Below are 19,609 nucleotides of genomic sequence, written 5' to 3'. Positions count from 1 at the left end.
AAACCAGGTATCTTTCTAATAAAGAAATATGCTGTCTATATACTGTAGGAGTAGGAACATATTCAAGTAGACAAAATCTAGCCATTTAAGCAGCAAAGAAACAAAGTGAGTATAAAACAATATTAAAAAAATATTCAAGATCACTGCTTTCAGAAATAGACTATTATTCCCCTGCAACCTCTTTTCCTCTAGAGAAGGAAAGGAAAGATTTAAGGCATACCTTTGCTTCTCAATTATATTGTAATTAATCTCTTCCTTTGATGAGTGTATTAATTTAATTATTCTCACACCTGTCTTTAGGTTCCCTATACACAGAATGAACAAACACCAACATTTTATATAATGAAGTACTCATTGCAGATTATTTCATTGACTTTGCAAAACATGATTTCCATTCTAGCAGCTTTCTTTTTTTAAAAAAGACTTCTTCACACTAAGAAGTTACCATTTGCCATGCAATCCAGAAAGAGCAGCTCTTGTTCTTTTCCCCTCAGGGAAGGAGAATTCATTATTCTTATGATGCAATCATCCCTTTTACCTCTTTAGATCACCCTAACTGAGCAGATCAGACAGGAACGAATTATAGCAACAACCTTATAATCAAATTCAGTACAAACACTAACTTTCCTGACCAAAACCGCCAAGAATGTGTGGAGAAGGAACCCTAAACCACCCAGCTGAGAAGGACAAGGAGATTCAATACCTCATAGAATCTGCAGCAAACCAATCTCAGTCAGGGAATCCCTGAATCCTGATCAACTGCCTTCAAGATCTCGGTTTGGTCTTCTTAATCCTAATTAAGAAGACCACCTGAAGAGCTGGAGGACCTGTTCCAATTGCTTGCAAAATAATTAATTCCAGAGGGGATAAACCAAGGCAATACAAATTGTGACAGGACCCTTAAATGACATCTTTTAATGGGAGGTACATTGTCCTGTAATGTTCTCTGACACATTATTAGGCTGTGTTAGCACAAACCCAATTCCCATCACAGAAGCCTCTAGAACGCAGCCAGAGTGGCGCATTCCTTACATCACACGTAGGATCTCACAACACTTAGTAACCAGGCAATAAAATGCCAAATGAAATTCAGTATCAATAAATGGGAAAAAACAACCTTTAACATATCTGTGAAATAAGAGGCACATAGCACACCATTACTGTTCAGAAGCAAGATCCTGGAGCTATGGTTCACAGATTCATGCATCTATGAAGTCAATGTTCAGCAACCCTCAAAAAAATGACAAATTGTACATTGTAGCACTGCTATAAGGAAAGTAATATAAAGAGCATTGTTAGGTCACTAGTGTACAGCCTACTTGACACATGCAGAACTGAAAGTGTTCAGAAGAGACAAGAAGACCGACCAACATACGGAACTGTTTCCGTAACAAGAACTAAGCCACTTAGAATCCTTCAGTCTGTGAAAGAGAACACCGTGACAGTAGCATGAGGAAATACACTGCTCCCTGTTTCCTGAAATACAAAAACTAGGGGATATTTGCAAAATGCCGGTAGGTGCAAAGCTACTAAAATTTAGCTCCAATTCTTTTTGCCACAGCATGTTGTACAGTCCTGACAGAGTGAAGTATTTTATGAATGAGAATTCCACTAAAGATGACTAACAAAGCCTAAAACCAGAGAAACCACACCACATTTTGGAAGTTCCTAAGCTTACAACAGTTGGAGCTCAAAAGCCTAAAGGAAAGTAACATGTATGTTCATGAGTTTTGCTATATTCTTCCTCAGGCATCTGCTCTTAGCCACTACCACAGCCAGGATATTGGAACAGACAGTCCTTTATCTGATCCTGTACAGCCACTCATGTGGCTTTGCTTCCTTTAATCTAGAAGAACATCTAACGTTTTTCTTTACGAGACAGTATACCAGCAACACACAAGAATTAGATCAGCAATTTTGATTGATAACTTCGTTTACTTTCCAATTGTTTGTCTATCACCAGAAACATCAGAAACTTTCATCCTTTCTGTTCTATCTCTGACTACAAACAGCATAAAAGGAAACAATTTCAGCAACAAATGAAAACAGATCAAAGTAACAGATGCCCTGCTAAGGGCATTACTTTTAAAAGACAAAAGTATTCCGATCATCATTATAAATCGGGTCTTCAAAAGAAAAGGTACCACAGCTACCATATGATTGAAAGTCTTATCATAGGTGCCATTGATTTTTCTAGCTCTTTACTGTTCTTTAGGATCTTACCTGTCTCTTTAGAAGTACAATATTTGTAAAGTTAAAAGCAATATGGAAAAAATTACAGTAGCAAGTAAAAATGTCAATATACTTAGCATCTCTAACAATGCTTTCAAAGCATACACAACATATAAAGAACCCAAAGAAACTAAACATTCTAAAGAAACATTTCACCCCTTCCTTTATCATCACCGAACAAGGAAATGTTTAATTGCCTACTGACTTCAGTTACACAACCTTTCAAAAAAGACGTGGGCAGAAATAACAAGATTAAAATGATGTTCCAAATTTTTGTGAATCTGTGGTCCCACAGAAGTTAGGCACAGGCAAAAAGAACTCCAGAAGACCAAATGCACTTCCTCCCAGTGTCAATACCAAGCAGTAAGTTACCTTCTCCTTCTTTAGGACTTTTTGTTTGTGTTTTATTAGTCTGTAAACGTGCTGGGCAACCGGAGCTTCAGATTGTCTCTGAAGCTTTTTACAGACTGGCAAATTTGGAAGTTACAGACATGAAATCAACACAACTGGCACAGAAGTGGTGTTCCCCCCTATCAGCTTTTTGAAAAGTTTGTAAGTAAACTTCAGTGTAGGAACACTATGGGGTTTGTGAAGTTAAATCCTAAAATACTTTCATAATTGACATATTTTACACTACAAATCTTTAAAAACAATCTTCAGTTACATTCAATGTGATTTCTGTCTAAATGCATTTGTAAGATGACTCACAAATCTTGCTTCAGTTCAACTTGAGGAAGCTGTGAACACAACCTTGTTGCATTTTTTTTTAAAGATAAATTCTATTGATAATGCATACCTGCAACTGCATCCTGGGAAACATTCCAAATATTGTTTTATTGTTTTAATACAGGAATACCTTGTTTTGTTCACATTAATTCAATCACTGTAAATAAAACAGGCAATTGAAAATATAGAGAGTATAGCAATTACTCCAGTGAGATGGTGTGTTTATTATAAAAAGGAAATCCTTATTACAAGTATCTGGTACTTGTAATTCCAATACAAGTAAACACTGAGCGGGGGTTATTAAAAAGAAACTATGAGTTTAAGCACATGAAGCTTCTTGTGCAGCACGTACATAAGGGGCGTTAACCCCACATAGCAGTTATGTCACCTCTGGCCAAACTGCAGTCAGCCACCACTAAGAATTCTACAGTTTTGGATGACTAAATGATCAAATTAACATTGTTTCTCTTTAAAAGTCACTGATGTTTGCAAGATATTTTTCTTTATCTTCTTAAGGAAAGGAGGTAAAGAGACACACCAAACCCACTCTCTTTCAACAAAGTTTTAAAAAGATAGCAGGGCAAATATGTCTCATGATGGGATTGTTTGGTTAGAGAACCATGCTGACAGATGTTACAAAAAGTCAGGCTTCACTCCATAGAGCTCACTGAACAGTTGCCTTTGCATTACAAGACAAATAAGAAAATGGCACACCTAGATAAATGTTTCTCAGAAGTACATACAACCCTCCTAAACAGCATATTTAAAAACTCACCATCACTGAGATCTTGCAGAAGGTTTTCTTGACATGAAAAGTCCAGCTTCACTTTAATGTTCACAGTAAATGTTGCAATCTTTCCAGGTTTTAGAGGAAACTGGGAGAGGGTGTCTTCTAGCTTCCAGCTCAAGAAGTCCCCATACAGTTTCTCTGTATTAAAACAATAAAAAATTTCCTAAGCATAATCACTGTGCTAAGGAATGTTAAGGTTTTACTGTTCTACAGAGTATTAACCAATTTGTCATTTTCTGTTTATATTCTAAAATATTCAGAATTACAGAATTAAAAAATAATCTAACATTCATTTTTAGAGAGGTTACTGACATTGACCTGGCAGTGTGAAGATCACCAAACACAAAATATGACTCTAAGAGCAGAAGAATACTACCAGAAGAAAAAGACTGCATAATAGGCAGCATTAAATACACACTCTGAATACCTGAGAACACAGCCAGAAGGGGACCTAGAAGTTCATATAGGGATGAGAGGTTTGGTGAGGGCCAGGGTCAACCCATCACAACCTTATATCCATTAATGTAATTTACAAGACCATACAATGCTAAACATGGCATAAAAGTCTATTAGTATATAAAACATAATGGTTTGACTGGGAGAATCTTAACAATGTATGAATTTATTGTAGCAATACATACTGTCTCCAAGTTACAATGACAAATTCTTCTAAAGGCTCATTTAAACACCAGTTGAGCACTACTTTGCATCACACATGGGACCACTGAAAGTCACAGTTCATCTCTACTTCCTAACAGGCTACTGTATATAGAGCAAACTGGCATTCCAGAGTCTTTCCAAAATCATCATCTAAGATCCACTTTTGAGAGAACAGGGTGGGAAAACTGTCTCAAAAACTGCAATCTTAAGGATCTTTCAAAAAAAAAGTAATTAGAAAGGCAGGCCAAACTTTGTTGATTTGCACAGAAACAACTGCATCTAGGGAAACAATTAATCAAAAAGCATTTCAGTGTTTTTCCATTTACTACTACCTAAACCACAACTGCTTTGCCTTCTGCTTCTCAGACCATCAACTGTTGTGTCTTTCCACATCAAATCAATATTATGGACTCCTTTATATGAACAAAGAGAAGATTAAAAAAAACCCCACCACCTCCTAATAACTGTTTCCCTAAAGTCATCTCCACCTTATCTAACAATTTAACTGTCATCATAAAACTGTTCTGATTTCCTTCTGTCTTCAATAAAAGAAATAGCTCAACAAGTACAGCAATCTTTATACCCTTTCCTGGTGAATAAAAATATAATATGCCAAAAGGATGCTTTTCCTCAGTGTAAGCAAAGAAGAATGCCATAACCCAAGCACCTGAGTGTATCTTCAGTTTAATGAACAAATTATGTCCAAAAGGTATTTTCATTAAGCAGGAGATCTAAAGATATTACAAGTGAAAAGACTTTCCCAGTGAGAACAACCCCTGCAGATACTCTCTAATTTAACACCTGTAATTACAAGACAAGGTCTAAATGCTCAACCTAAAGTTCAGCTGTGGCAAAAAAACTCATTTATATTCATCTGGCTCTGGTTTATGGTTTAATGAGGTTTTCTTCACCTTGTTCAATAACCACCATTACAATGAACTATACTATGGCTTCAAGCCTGTAGTTCAGAGCCTTGTTTAGGGCATGACTGCATTCAGTTGTTTCTGGAGCTCCAAATTTGTGTAACTGAAGTTACAAGCAACTGTTTGTCAAGAGTTTACATTAGTGACTTATTCCATTATTTTACTGGATACTAAATCGTTAAAATTGTAACAAATATCATCTAACATCTTATCTACATCTAACTTTGGATTAGATTGGTTAATTGCCATTCTAACTCTGCAGAGAAAAACTCGAGAGCAAAGCAAGTCATTTGAGATCACACAAACCTCAATTCTTTAACTTCCCAGGTAAATCTGGTGTTTTGCTGCAGTTCATTTTAACATAAAGTGCCCTAATGAAATAAGTTAACTCTCTGCTGATGGCTATAACTTCACCTGGCTATTAAGAACACTATGAGACACTATAATCTCTCTGTACCTGCCCACCAACACAGATTCTTATTAGGTCTGCTACCATTTTTCTCAGCATTATTTACTCTTAAGATAACCAGTGGTGGAAAAAAAATATAAAATAAGACTTTAAGAATTACTTAAATGGAATAGGATAGTATTTGGTACATTTTAACATTAGCATCTCAACTGTATAGATTGCAGATGTGTAAATTAATGGCCTACCAAGCTGTTAATATCTTTTTTCTCTTTGTAAAACACTTTACAGAACAGTGTAGAGAGACATTCCTTTGAATAACAATGTTTAAGGCTATCAGCATTAAACTGTTCTGCAAATTACATCCACCACTTGATCAGATTAATTTCCATAGAGTTTATCTTGACTAGATTACAAAATCATTAAGGGAAGTGGCAATGTCAAAACCAAGAAACTCAAAAGGACTTCATGAAATCAAGTGAGTACACAAGAATAAAAAAGTGGATTTCAATGTACATAACTGGGGGGGGTGGAATAGTGCTGTCTCTGGTATGTTGAACTTAAAATGGCAATTGCAACAGCACAAAGAAACTCTAGGTCACCACTAACTTGCACAATCACCACAGAATCAGTGAGCATCAACAAGAAAGAAAAAAAAAAGAGCAGATGAGCATTAAGAAGGATACTGAGAGCAAGTCAATAGGGAATGCATTTTGCCGCTCTATAGAATCTCAGTTCACCTACATCATAAATATTGTTTGCAGATTGATCTCTGTCCTGAATGGGGGACCTAACTACAACTAGAGGCAGATCAGAGAAGGGCAATACCATTAGCATGGGATAGGCAAAGTCATGGACAAGCCCACAAAGTGCTGCAGCAGTGGATGCAAAGTACAACAGAAACACCACAGCAGTGGCAAGACTTGCATGGTCTCTGTAAGCAGCATCCCTACTGTCCTGTGACTGTGTCCTGTGTCCTGTGATGAACTAATGAACCATCAGGCCTAGTAGGAACGTTTCTTGAATTCTTCTTTTTGTCTTTCTCTGGGAGAACGGGACCGAGTTCTCTGTTATCCATGGCATTACAATCTGCAGATAGCCTTAAAATTGCAAACTGAACTTAAAGCACCAGAGAAACTGTAGATATGTGCAATAGTGTTCTGAGCATGGTTGCGGATTCCCAACAAACATATTGGAGGTGGGGAGAAACAACACCAAACAAATGAAAAAAACAGCACAGAAGGACAAAAATATGCAGTTCAGCCTGGAGGTCCAGTGACATGCTAGAAACACTGTAATTTAATTAAAACACTCTGAAAACTGGAGGAAAGTTTAAAGGTAGGGACAAAAAAAGAACAAAAGTAGAAAGAAAAACATTAACAGCTGAAAGGTGACATCTGGGTAGAACACAATCAAAATAACTGCTGCTTCTCAAGCTGAGCAGCCTCAAGGAAATAAAAATGCAAGAGCTGTTTTCAATTAGCACAGAATGGCAAGACCAGAGTACTCCACATCTTTGAATTCAACGTGCACAAAGGTGCATTAAATGCAAGTATGATCAGATACCTGAAGAGAGAAATCTGATGTGCTTCAAGGTAAAAAAGCTCTTCAGATCTCTACAGTAATGTGCATGTTCAATTCTTGATGCCTCACCAACTAAAGTATATATTCCTAGCAGAATACACAGGACCTCAAAATAACTGTCAGTTCTAAATGCACAGCCACTGGCTTTCATACATCTGAACTTCTCCAAACGCATGAAATTCTAGTTAACACGTCTAGCGCTGCATTTTAAAATGAGGAACTGTGGAGTCTGCATGTTAAGGATTACACAGTTGAAAGCACTAACAGTTCATCAGCTCATAGGCTATGCACCAATATTATTAATTTTCCTATGAGTCTGGGGAGAAACATTCTGTTTTAAATCAAGAAGGCAATCCAGAACATATTGAATACAGATGTGGTAGGCAGAAAAAAACTGGCAGGACTTGTTATGTTCTTTACAATGTAAATGTATCCAGCAGTTTCCTCTAGACTATTAGCAAAATCCCTAGAAGTAGGGAGAAAAATTTCCTCCAAAATCATGAACCGTGTGACATTTACCCTATAAGCAGAGAAAAGAGTCGGTAAAAATCATACAAAACCCTGATCTCAGCCAGCCAGCATGGGTAGAGAGGAAGATATTTGAGCTGAGGGAAAACAAAACAGTAAAACCATGACAGCTACACTGGGGCTGGACTACGAACATGCCTTGTTGTCCTACCTTCACAAAGATGTTTGGACTAAACTGGAGAAGAGCCTGCCTGCATTCACAACATAACTCAACTCCAATTTGAAAAGCTTTATAGGTTGTCTGGAAAATAAAAGAAAAATCTAAGTAGACCTAAGCTAGGATATTCATTATTCTTCAATGGGTTACCCACACCTTGGAGCGGATTTTTCATTTGTGGTCTGGCACAGCTGAACAGCTGAGACCAAAAGCAGACGTGTTCAAAGACTACAGGAAAAATATAGCTAGACAGGTGAATTTATTTCTCTGTGTTTAAATTCCAGAGGTCAATCAATTCTAAGAAAGATCAGTGAGGTTTTGCTTCATCATCCAGTTTCATCTAGTGTGTGCAGCTGGTGCTCACTATTAGAGCCTAATAACCAGTGAGGTTCCTATGAACACTGACATGTTCTTCTTAGTGCTTCAAGCTTGAAATCATCAGTGTCACATTTGCCCGAGTGGATCAAATGGTTGGGTTATCAAAGCTTTTAGAGTGCACCTCCTAACTGAAACGTAACAAGCCTCTGACAAGAGCTGACTGGAGAAAAAGCATGGAAAGGCATCACCCTCTGTACATGTCACTGTTCTAAAAATGTATTAGACCTTCTGACCTAGTGAGGGACAACAGAAAGTGACACAGAGCTGACCTTGACAGTATGCGTGTGATGTGCAACCCAAAGATACCACAGCCTGGTAGACAAAAGTGCCACAATGAGACATTAAAAGACATGAGAGACACATTTGTTGTGGCAGCATGACAAGCCTCTTTGTGCTGATTTGCCTCAGGATCTGTTCCATAGCACATGGTTCCTACAGGACCCAAAAACCTTATGATGTTCTTTACAAACTACGCAGGGTGAACTGCAATTTCTGCTCATTTATCTGACGACCAGAGCGGAAAAGCCAAAGAGCTGCACCTGAAATAGAAGAGAGGAAATAAGGGAACACGAGTTTGAAAGCCTCATCTCCAGAGGTTCTCACTAACAAGACACATGGAAAACAATACTAGAGAAATGGGCTTCCTCAAGAAAAGTAACTGGATATAGCTAACATAGCAGAGGAGGGAGGTCAGGTCACTGAACTGCTGCAGCCACTCCCATCCAGTAATTTCAACCAAAAAAAACTGGAATGTTTACCACTTACAGTATTCATCTTTGTGCTAAAAGTTATGGCCCCAGAAACAGAGTGTAAGGAAATGGAAGTCAGACAGGCAGGCATGGAACAACTGCAAAAGATTTACAAGCAACTGCCATGAGCAAATCAGATGAAATGAAGGGTGATTGAAAGCTCTTTGTATTTGGCTGAAATTGGACAACAACTTCTCATGGGCTCTCAAGTTGACAAGCCAGCTGTGGTCATGGCAGATGAAGATGCCTAACAACTTTGAAGGAGAAAGGAGGGCAGTTTAAAATCACAGTCACATTTCAGTAGAGGAGTAGTAAAGAACATTCAAGAGGCAAATTCTTAATGCACTATAGATAGTTCATAAGCATCTGCATATGCTCTCAACTTACAGAACAATAGTATCATCAAGTTAAGAGTTTGTGTTGCTATTAGAGATGACTTAATGTTGTATCCACAGGATTTCCATGCATGTGGTATTCACTGATCGAACTGAGCTGCTGATATTACAAATCTGTTGATCACCAGAACACTATGTCATGTGTCATTCTGTACCATGATTCCACCCTTATGCATTCATATCAATTTATGGCAGTAACTAAAATAGAAGAGAGTCCATGAAAAAGGCAAAAGTCCATCCTTTGCAAGACTTCTTATACAATCGCATTTGAAATAAAAATGATTATACTTTCAATATGGATCATCAACACTTTTGCCATGGACAGAGCTTTGCAGTGCTGTATGTCACATCCACAGCACAGTCATGTAAATAGTCATACCACAGTGTGTATTTTCCTCCAGTAACATGCCTCATCTCAAGCAGATAGTTCTTAATACAGGAGTGTACTTCACTACCGTGAGAAAATGCAAGACACTGAAGATTCTGCTTGACAGGACCCTTGATAACTTCATCTAAAGGTTTGCTTTCAAAAGAATATTAAGACAATTTCCAGAGGTCCCTGCACGTGTAGACTTTTACAGTCCTATGATTCTGAAGGCATGGTTCTCACACCCTTAGAACAAAACCATTAGGTGCCTCAGAAGTTGCTCTCATTTCTGTTTTTCCAAAATGGTGATTTATGTGTTGCATTTTTTTGAGCATGCACATTTATGACCTTCTCACCAGAAGATGTCCTTGTTCTAATAAAAACAACTATTATCACACTTAATAATATCAAAGAGACTGTTCAATACACAAAGAAGCTTTACTCTAAAAATGTTCTCTAGAGAGAGAAAACAAAGAAAAAAGGATAATTAGACATAGCTGAGTATCAACTCTTCCCCACTGTTTTTAACATAGGTTGTAGCAGAGATGACAAGCAAGATAATCTTTACTTGCATTAGAATTACCTTACTTTACAGCAGGTTTTCTTCTGTCAGTGCCAGAGTATTAACATGCAAAGTGTTACTTGGTTTCAAGGTTTTGATTTTTTATTTTTCAGCAGAGTATCCTCTTCTTGGCAATGTGAGAAAATAGGAGTTGCCAATCATCTAAGAATAGATTTTCTGTCTGAGATTTGCTACCAGGGATAATTTTAGAAGCTGTAAAGTACGATGACTTACTGTTATTTCAGTAAATCCAACGTGCTCTTACCGTGCTAGGTGCTGTATGTGTGCACCAGAAGGACCAAATGCAGCGTGCATATTAAAAGGTGAAGTTGGTGTAATTAAATATATGAAATGGTGGGATATATGGGCCGCTGGAACAGATATTAATCAGACTTGAAGTACACTATGCAGTTAATTGCTTCAGGATTTTAAAAAGAGAGTCTTGTCAACTTAAGAGATGATTGCTCTTCTGCTAATATCATTGTCATAACAATGCCTCAGAGGACAAACCAAAACTGATAAAATACATTGCAAAACAAATGCAAGATTCACCTGACTACTTTTTAATACAGAGAATGTACAGAGAATTTTAAGAGAAACAAGTGAAAGCAGGAGTTCTACTATATTTCTTCCATACCTTCAATCATCCTTTTAATTCACAATAGCTTATTTTATTTATTGCCTTGGTTTTTAAACTCTTACTGCTCACTGAGACAGAAGTAGGCTTATTTACTGGCACTCCTTTAAGCAGGACTACATTAGTTCAAATGGTAATTTATTTAACTAATCAGAGTATTTAGACAGAAGGAGAAAATAATTTAGATCCAAGATTCTTGTGTTTTACTAGCTCTTGCCTCAGGATTTTTTCATTATTTTTTTCCCAAGTAACGTTAAAATGAATCTAGATTCCCTGAGGCAGGTGACCCTCTGGCACACAGATGGTTCAACAATTTCTTTCATTTTCTTTCTATATTCACTCAGATTCTCTTTCATTTCTATACTACAGGATAAAATCAAACTAAATTATTCCAGTTCTGTAACAGGCATTGTATTTATTCTGAACTGATCTATAACACAACTAGTCTCTCTTTTGTCAGAGAAAATGCGATCATTATTTCTAAATATACATCAGTATACACACCCTTAGTGTTGACTATTTTCGATGTGACTTCCAGGGTCTCCAGCGGTTCTGTTCCAATGTTTTCTAGCTTAATGATAAGCTGTTGGGTCTCTCCATTGTAAAGCTGGACAGACACATTAGTGGAGATTTCATCCCCTGAAGAAGGCTGAAGTGTGTGAGCAGACCTACAAAATGCAACACAGAAACAAAACATTATGATAAAAATGTTAAAAGCCTGTCCAACTTACTATATTCTATTAACAATTCTTTGAAGACTTTGAAACTACTAGGATATTAGTTTTCATTTTCCATGCTCATTTTAGCCAGGGTCCTTTTTCATAACCATTGAGGACAGATGTTAATACTTTATGCATAAGAAAAGTCAGGTTTCAAACACTATAAAATATGTATTGCTAACCGTGAAAGGTCGTTGAAAATTGCTGCAAAAACCTTAAAAAAGGGAAAAGGGGTCGAGGAGGAAATCAGAGCAGGTCGTAACAATGAGCAAACTTTTAAAAAGTGATACCTGACCTACCAAGTGTTTGAACACTAGGGCTGAGTAACAACGAGTATCAAGAGCGGAGTCTAAAAATATAATAGTAATAAAAAATAAAATGGAGGAGAACAAGAAGTTGAGTGCTACACAGGAAAAATGAGGGTGAGTCTTCTGCAAGACCCTGAAGTTCATACTGTGCTCTGATCAGCCCATGAGAATAAAGTCAACTGGTAGAGGAAACCTCAGGAGAAACAAAACCTTTGTCCTCAAAAATGAGGTTCCATTATCTTAATCTCCTGGGCAGTCTCTAACTCCACCAACATGCAATATGCACAGAATGAAGACAGAAACACCCTACATGACACATGAGTACCAGTAACTGTTTTACTGTTCACCCAGGAACTGTTTTCTTAAGGGACCATAAACAGTGTCTGAAATACGAGGTAGGATATACTTAGCCAAGTAGTGTATTTTAGTAAAATAATGTATCTTATTCTACATGGTGTATGTGCTAGAGAAAATGCACAGGTATGTGACGCCTCAGAAACAAGAATTTATTGACATTTGTGTCCACCATTTTATTTTAAAGTAACAAATGTGTCAAACCAGTCAGTTACTGAAATAGCAGACATGCACAGTGCTATCACAACACACCATGGATAAAGGAGAATTAAGCAGCAAGCTTGACCATTGCTTGGAAAAAGTAATATGGGAGTTGAGAGAATGCAGTTTTAGTGGACAGCAGAGGGCATAAACCTCCTGGGAGTGGATCCTGGAAGAAAATCACTGTGTGAAAGGTGAAATAGTGAATATAAATGAACTCTTTAGAACATGAATGAGGCAAGGAGGATTACAGAACAAGACAGATGGGCAGCAGTTCTGTTTCTGAATATTTTTCATGCTAATGAAAGGTGGTCAGAAGGCATCAAGGATACAAGGGCAAAAGCAACTGAGATTAATGACCAATAAATCTGTTGGTAAACTCAAGTTCAGTAATTTCTTTTGGTAGAGATTTCTGCCACCTTCTTTTCTACCTGATCTTCCTTGGCACAAGATACGCAGCATCCACAAGCAATAGCAAATGTTAGTCTTTCAGAATGCATCTATGACAAGAAGTACTTAAAACACGCCATTTTCATAATTTAAAATTTACTGTCATGTATCACTCTCATCACAGCCCTCAGAAGTTTGGGCATTTGGAGTGACAGAGAAGAAGGAATTTTATTTCTCACTCGTATTTAGACAAAAGCATCAAAGAACTGCATACTAGCAAACCAAAGAAATGGTACTCCCAATTACTATATCACTGTACATCAGAAGCCTGAGCCCAAGCTAATTCAGCTTACACAACCTTTTCTGTTAAAAACCATCTCAGTTCTTCTTCAAGTACTATAAAGTCATCATCTGTGTTCTCACCATGCATGACTAGGGAAGTGATTGTCTCCCTGTACTACACACTAGTGAGCTCATACCTCAAATACCAGGTTCAGTTTTGGGACAGGAGAACATTGGGGTGCTGGAGGATGTCCAAAGAAAGACAACAAAGCTGGTGAAGGGTCTAGAGAAAAGTCTTCTGAGGAGCAGCTGAGAGAACTGGGTTGCTTAGCCAGGAGAAAAGGAGGCTTAAGGGGCACCTTCTAGCTTTCTACAACTCCCTGAAAGGAGGGTGTAGCTAGCTGGGGGTCAGTCTCTTCTCCCAAGTAACAAGTAACAGGAGAAGTTGGTCGTATTTTTCATTTGAAAACAAGCAAAAAACCACACAATGAACCAAAAATGCACACACACACACACAAAAAACCCACCAACCACTAAAAAATCAAAACAAACACCACACCAAAAAACATAAGTTACCCATGGAGATACATTGATCATGCCCTGAGCAACTTGATCTAACATTTAACTCATATCACTTGGCAAAGACAGCCCTGCTTTGAGAAAAATGCTGGACTAGATGACCTCCAGAGGTACCCTTTCCAAATTACATTATTCCATGGACTGTCTTTTCAAGATGTTATGAACATCATTACAGGATGCAGTCTTTTAAAAATATGCCTTTAATAATGAATAACTGTTACACTCCCTCAGTTATTTAAATCAAAGAGTATTTTCTATGAAATTCCAAGGTGTCAAGCAGTAAAAACACCATAGATTTATATTCCAAAGTGATTAGCACAAAAAGAGTTTATGTTCTGTTTTACTAAAGCACACATTTTATTCTCAGATGAAGGAGGTTTTATTCAGCACCTGACTAGCACTTAAATATGACCAAACAAAATAATCATTTCATTCAGTTTCTTACCTTGGAAGGGAAGTACTGATCTGCAGCCTTGGCAAAGCTGGAATCACTTCAACAGTACAGCCATTGGTCTTCACTCCCGGAAGATTGTCTAGAAGGCAATCACTGAAGACTCCAAAAACTGAAGTATGGTAACCTGATTTTTAGGAGAAAACACTAGCATGTTATGATTTTTTTCTGTTTTCTGAAAGTTGTAGAAGTACTAAGCCAACTAGTTAGATCTTGCCAACTTTTCTGCTACCCAAACTACCATCTTCTCTTCCAGAGAATCTTCTCAGGACATAAAACACAGTTTGTTTTCAAACCCTCTAAATTAAATGAGTTACTGGAGCATGTCCAGAGAAGAGCAATGAAGCTCGTGAAGGATGTGGAGCAGCTGAGGGAACTGGGGTTGCTGGGTGTGGAGAGGAGGAACCTGAGGGGAGACCTATTTGCTCTCTGCAGCTACCTAAAAGAAGGTGTTAGTGAGGTGGCAGTCGGTCTCTTCTCCCAAGTAATTAGTGATAGAACAAGAGGAAACAGCCTCAGATTGTGCCAGAGGAGGTTCAGGTTGGATGATAGGAAAAATTTCTTTACTGAATGAGTGGTCAGGCACTGAAACAGGCTGTCCAGGGAGGTCATAGAGTCACCATCCCTCGAGGTGTTCAAAAAAGTGTAGACAGGGCACTTCAGAACATGGTATAATGGCCATGGCAGTGTTAGGACTCGATGGTAGAACTTGGTGATCTTAGAGGTCTCTTCCAACCCAAACAATTCTACAATTCCATGATTCATAACTACATGGTAACATACAAACAACACACATGTACACCCTTGTATCTGTGACATGCAAAATAAAACAAAGTAAGCAAGTTCATGTTTTCTGCCACACATAATGGTAAGTTCTGTAGAATCCTTTACAAGAACAACATCATAAGTCATAATATAGAGACCACCATTTGATACTACATCACCCAATCCACTGGTACATATCAAATTTGTTACTCTGTGACGTATGTTAACATATTTCCTCATCAAAATATTTATAGGTATTGTCTCAACTTTATCCAGAAGATAAGGGAAAAAAAGGATCCTAAAGGAAATGGAGGGAAAAGGTGTATAGGCATACATGTGCACACATACCCTGCCATAAAAAAAGACTGCAGCTTATCTTCCAGAAGTTAAATTTAGCAGGAAAGTAGCTCTGCACCAGTTCCTCACCAGGTAATATATACAAGCTATATCTGAAGGAAAATTTTATACATGGACACACAAACATCCGCCAAGTACAGAAATTGCCTCCTCTACTTGCAATATATTTTTAGTTTGTGAAACTAAGAGTAGATAACTATAGCACAAATGTTCTGAATGCTTTGATGCTACTCTGTAGTTACTGAAATAGATTTGGAGGGGGGAGGGGGGGTCAAATTAAGACTCACTGTGTGAGCTGATCGAAAAGCACTTAAGAAAAACTCATTAAGAAGAGAAATTCTTCAAGGTCAAAGCCATCTTCTCTGGGCATATGGCTTTACCAAAACAGTTGTTTTCCTGTAACTGCATTCCAGGAACATGCATCTAAAAATGTGTGCAGTCCCATTATTTGTTGAATTTATCATCTTCACATATACCTCCTTTTCTATGAGTTTGATCCTCTCCTCTTCTACAAAAGATCTTTAATTCTCCTTAGATACTACACACACAATTTTATTTAGGCTTATTAATGAAATGATATCTCAACTGCAACAGACTACACACATCGGCTAAATTGTTTCTACAGCAGCAATCTGCAAAAATTTCAGTAATCTTACATGAAGACAACTAATTAAGAAAATTGAACTGCAAGATTATCTTCTGCATTCTCATGAAAAAGTTCAAGTAATTCTCCTCAGAAGCTTTCCAAATGAAGGCATTAATAAAGGGAAGTTTGAACTCATTATCCTTTTCCTCTCACACATGAGATATTGTAAATATGTGTTCATTACTGCTGTTACAACCAAACAATTTTTCAGGCTATGTGTTTCATGAAGTCTAGTACAGAAAACAGATTTCTTGGGGTTTTTTGTTTTTCTTTTACTTACTGAGGAGAATTCAGTGTTGCAAATATATATGTCACACACAAAATAGTGCAATCCACAGAGATGTAAAACACATGGTGGCTCTGCTAGAGAAAGAATGACTTGAGACATCACTTACCATTGACAGTGATCTGTCCAGTAGTCTGAGGAACACCAACAAGTGTTACTGGATAGAGACCAGATTCTGCAGGCAGAGAAAGAGCTGCAGGAAGAGATTCGAATTCTACTCCTGTTGTCAAGAGACCCTGAAAAAGTCACATTACACAGATAAATCACTTATGTTATACACTTGGTTTTTAATGACAGATACTTGTATTTTAATCCCTTGCATTATGTCATCAAAACTCTTCCAATTTGCTCATAACAGTTATTTTGGCTTTTAAGTTCCAGTGACTGAAGCACACATCTAGAATTACAGCAAGATTTGTACTCAGGAGCGATACACATTTCAGGATCTGAGGTGGGCACAATTTTGGGGAAATAATATTAAAAATTTATACCCAAGCACAGCCAAAAGAATGAGTGATATAATCTGCATGGTGATGTTTTGCAGCTATACTTAATTGTATGTGTGAACTTACTAATATATTTGCTTATATTTTGCATAGTACAAATCCAGCATCCATAGCAGCTCTTTAATTAAATTAACTTTATTTAAAGTTCCTGGGCAGAAAATATTTATCTATGGGTAGGGGGGAAAAAATTAAGTTAAAAAAAAAAAAAATCAGTATTTGCAGAAAATAGGGGAAATCTAGCTTTACTAGCCAACCTAAATAGTTCAATGGGTTGGAATAAGACATTTATTTTGCTAAAATAACCCTCTATCAAGACTAGACGCTTGCAGTCAGATTGTCCAATCTGCTCCCTTAGTGCCATGGAAATTGCTGGGCATACTAAATTAAAAACATGAAGCAAAATAAAAAGATAAGAAATAACAATATTATTTAACAAACTTTTAAATACAGCATTGCTGTCCTTGGTTCACTGAGATATTTTTAAGCTTGGCTAATGAAGTTAAGATGCCCAAGCACAGAACGTGTTGTTACAAAAAGAAATTAATTGTTGTAAGCACGCAAGCCTAAGTCATCTGCTGCTTTTGCCCTGGAAATCCATGAGGAATTAGTTCGGGACCTGCTGAGCCACTTGGACACTCACAAGTCCATGGGACTGGATGGGATCCATCCTAGGGTGCTGAGAGAGCTGGCAGATGAGCTGGCCAAGCCGCTCTCCATCATTTTCCTCCAGTCCTGGCTCACCGGTGAGGTCCCAGATGACTGGAAACTGGCCAATGTGGTGCCCATCCACAAGAAGGGACGGATGGAGGAACCCGGAAACTCCAGGCCAGTCAGCCTGACCTCAGTGCCAGGGAAAGTGATGGAACAGATTATCCTGGAGGCAATAACTGCGCACCTGAAGGATGGCCAAGGGCTCAGGTCCAGCCAACATGGATTTAGGAAGGGCAGGTCCTGCCTCTCCAACCTGATCTCCTTCTATGATCAGGTGACCCGTCTGGTGGACGTGGGGAGGCCTGTGGATGTGGTCTCTCTGGACTTCAGCAAGGCCTTTGACACCATCCCCCACAGTAAACTGCTGGCTAAGCTGTCAGCTCGTGGTTTGGACCGCAACACTCTGTGCTGGGTTAGGAACTGGCTGGAGGGCCGAGCCCAGAGAGTGGTGGTGAATGGTGCCACATCCAGCTGGCGGCCAGTCACCAGTGGCATCCCCCAGGGGTCAGTTGGGAGCAGATATGGGTCAGTTAGAGGGTGGAGGGCTCTGCAGAGGGACCTTGACCGACTGGACAGATGGGCGGAGTCCAATGGCATGGCATTTAACAAGTCCAAGTGCCGGGTGCTGCACTTTGGCCACGGCAACCCCATGCAGAGCTACAGGCTGGGGTCAGAGTGGCTGGAGAGCTGCCAAACAGAGAGGGACCTGGGGGTGCTGATTGACACACGCCTAAACATGAGCCAGCAGTGTGCCCAGGTGGCCAAGAGGGCCAATGGCATCCTGGCCTGCATTAGGAATACTGTGGCCAGCAGGAGCAGGGAAGTCATTGTGCCCCTGTACTCTGCATTAGTTAGGCCACACCTTGAGTCCTGTGTCCAGTTCTGGGCCCCTCAGTTTAGGAAGGCCATTGAGACTCTTGAACATGTCCAGAGAAGGGCAACGAGGCTGGGGAGAGGCCTTGAGCACAAGCCCTGTGAGAAGAGGCTGAGGGAGCTGGGATTGTTGAGCCTGGAGAAGAGGAGGCTCAGGGGTGACCTCATTGCTCTCTACAACTACCTGAAAGGTGGTTGCAACCAGGAAAGGGTTGGTCTCTTCTCTCTAGCAACCAGCACCAGAACAAGGGGACACAGTCTCAAGCTGCACCAGGGGAAATTTAGGCTTGAGGTGAGGAGAAAGTTCTTCACCGAGAGAGTCATTCATCATTGGAATGTGCTGCCCAGGGAGGTGGTGGAGTCACTGTCCCTGGAGGTGTTCAAGAGGGGATTGGACGTGGCACTTGGTGCCGTGGTCTAGTCATGAGGTCTGTGGAGAAAGGTTGGACTCGATCTTTGAGGTCTCTTCCAACCTTGGTGATACTTATATTAATAAAGATGCTATCCAAATAGCTCCATCAGTTAATGCCGTAACTAGAATAAACCTCAGCTTCATGAGGACTCAAAACTCCATGAAAGAGGTACATACTATTTTTGTACAGACAGATGAAAAATCTCATAATCTGAGCCCACAGAAAACCAAAAAGAGACAGCAGACTCAACCAGGAGTTCAAGAAACATCAACATTATCTGCACAATGCCAGAATATCACCTTTGCTTCCCTCTGAAAACATCTGACTGCCTAGTGTTCTAATTCAGTTGGGTTTGATGATACATTTCCAATGCTCATGTCAGCTGCAAAAGTCAGACTAGTCCTCCTGTGCTTCTAATTCTCAAACAGAAATTAGGAAAATTGATATTCAAATAACAAGTACTTAAAGAAACACAAATGGCACCACTGGAATTACCCAGTTAACAACTGAAATGTGACCTGGTCATGTGCATTAAGTCTTTAATGGCCTGTTTTGCATTGGGATTAACCAGCAGCAAGTCTTCTTCAATAAATTCCTAGACATTAACCAGAATCGACCCAACAATGGTCAGAAATTAAATTAAATTAAAAGCAGTTGTAAGAATTTCTTCCCTC

The 19,609-nt window shown here is 38.8% G+C and overlaps 1 protein-coding gene across 3 annotated transcripts in view; it reads right to left on the bottom strand.

The window, feature by feature from the left end:
* Window positions 1-19,609, bottom strand: part of TRAPPC9 (trafficking protein particle complex subunit 9) — a 427,530-nt gene that overhangs the window by 356,476 nt on the left and 51,445 nt on the right. For all 3 annotated transcript variants that reach the window (XM_054167202.1, XM_054167204.1, XM_054167203.1), the window contains 4 exons: window positions 16,542-16,668; window positions 14,373-14,505; window positions 11,599-11,762; window positions 3,734-3,886 (listed from right to left, as the gene is read on the bottom strand). In XM_054167202.1, the coding sequence (XP_054023177.1) occupies window positions 3,734-3,886; window positions 11,599-11,762; window positions 14,373-14,505; window positions 16,542-16,668 (577 nt within the window). The remainder of the gene's footprint in view (window positions 1-3,733; window positions 3,887-11,598; window positions 11,763-14,372; window positions 14,506-16,541; window positions 16,669-19,609) is intronic.

The sequence above is a fragment of the Dryobates pubescens genome, chromosome 14 (assembly GCF_014839835.1).
Source record: "Dryobates pubescens isolate bDryPub1 chromosome 14, bDryPub1.pri, whole genome shotgun sequence".
In the NCBI taxonomy this organism is placed as follows: Eukaryota; Metazoa; Chordata; class Aves; order Piciformes; family Picidae; genus Dryobates; species Dryobates pubescens.
This window is presented reverse-complemented; position numbering and strand designations above follow the sequence as displayed.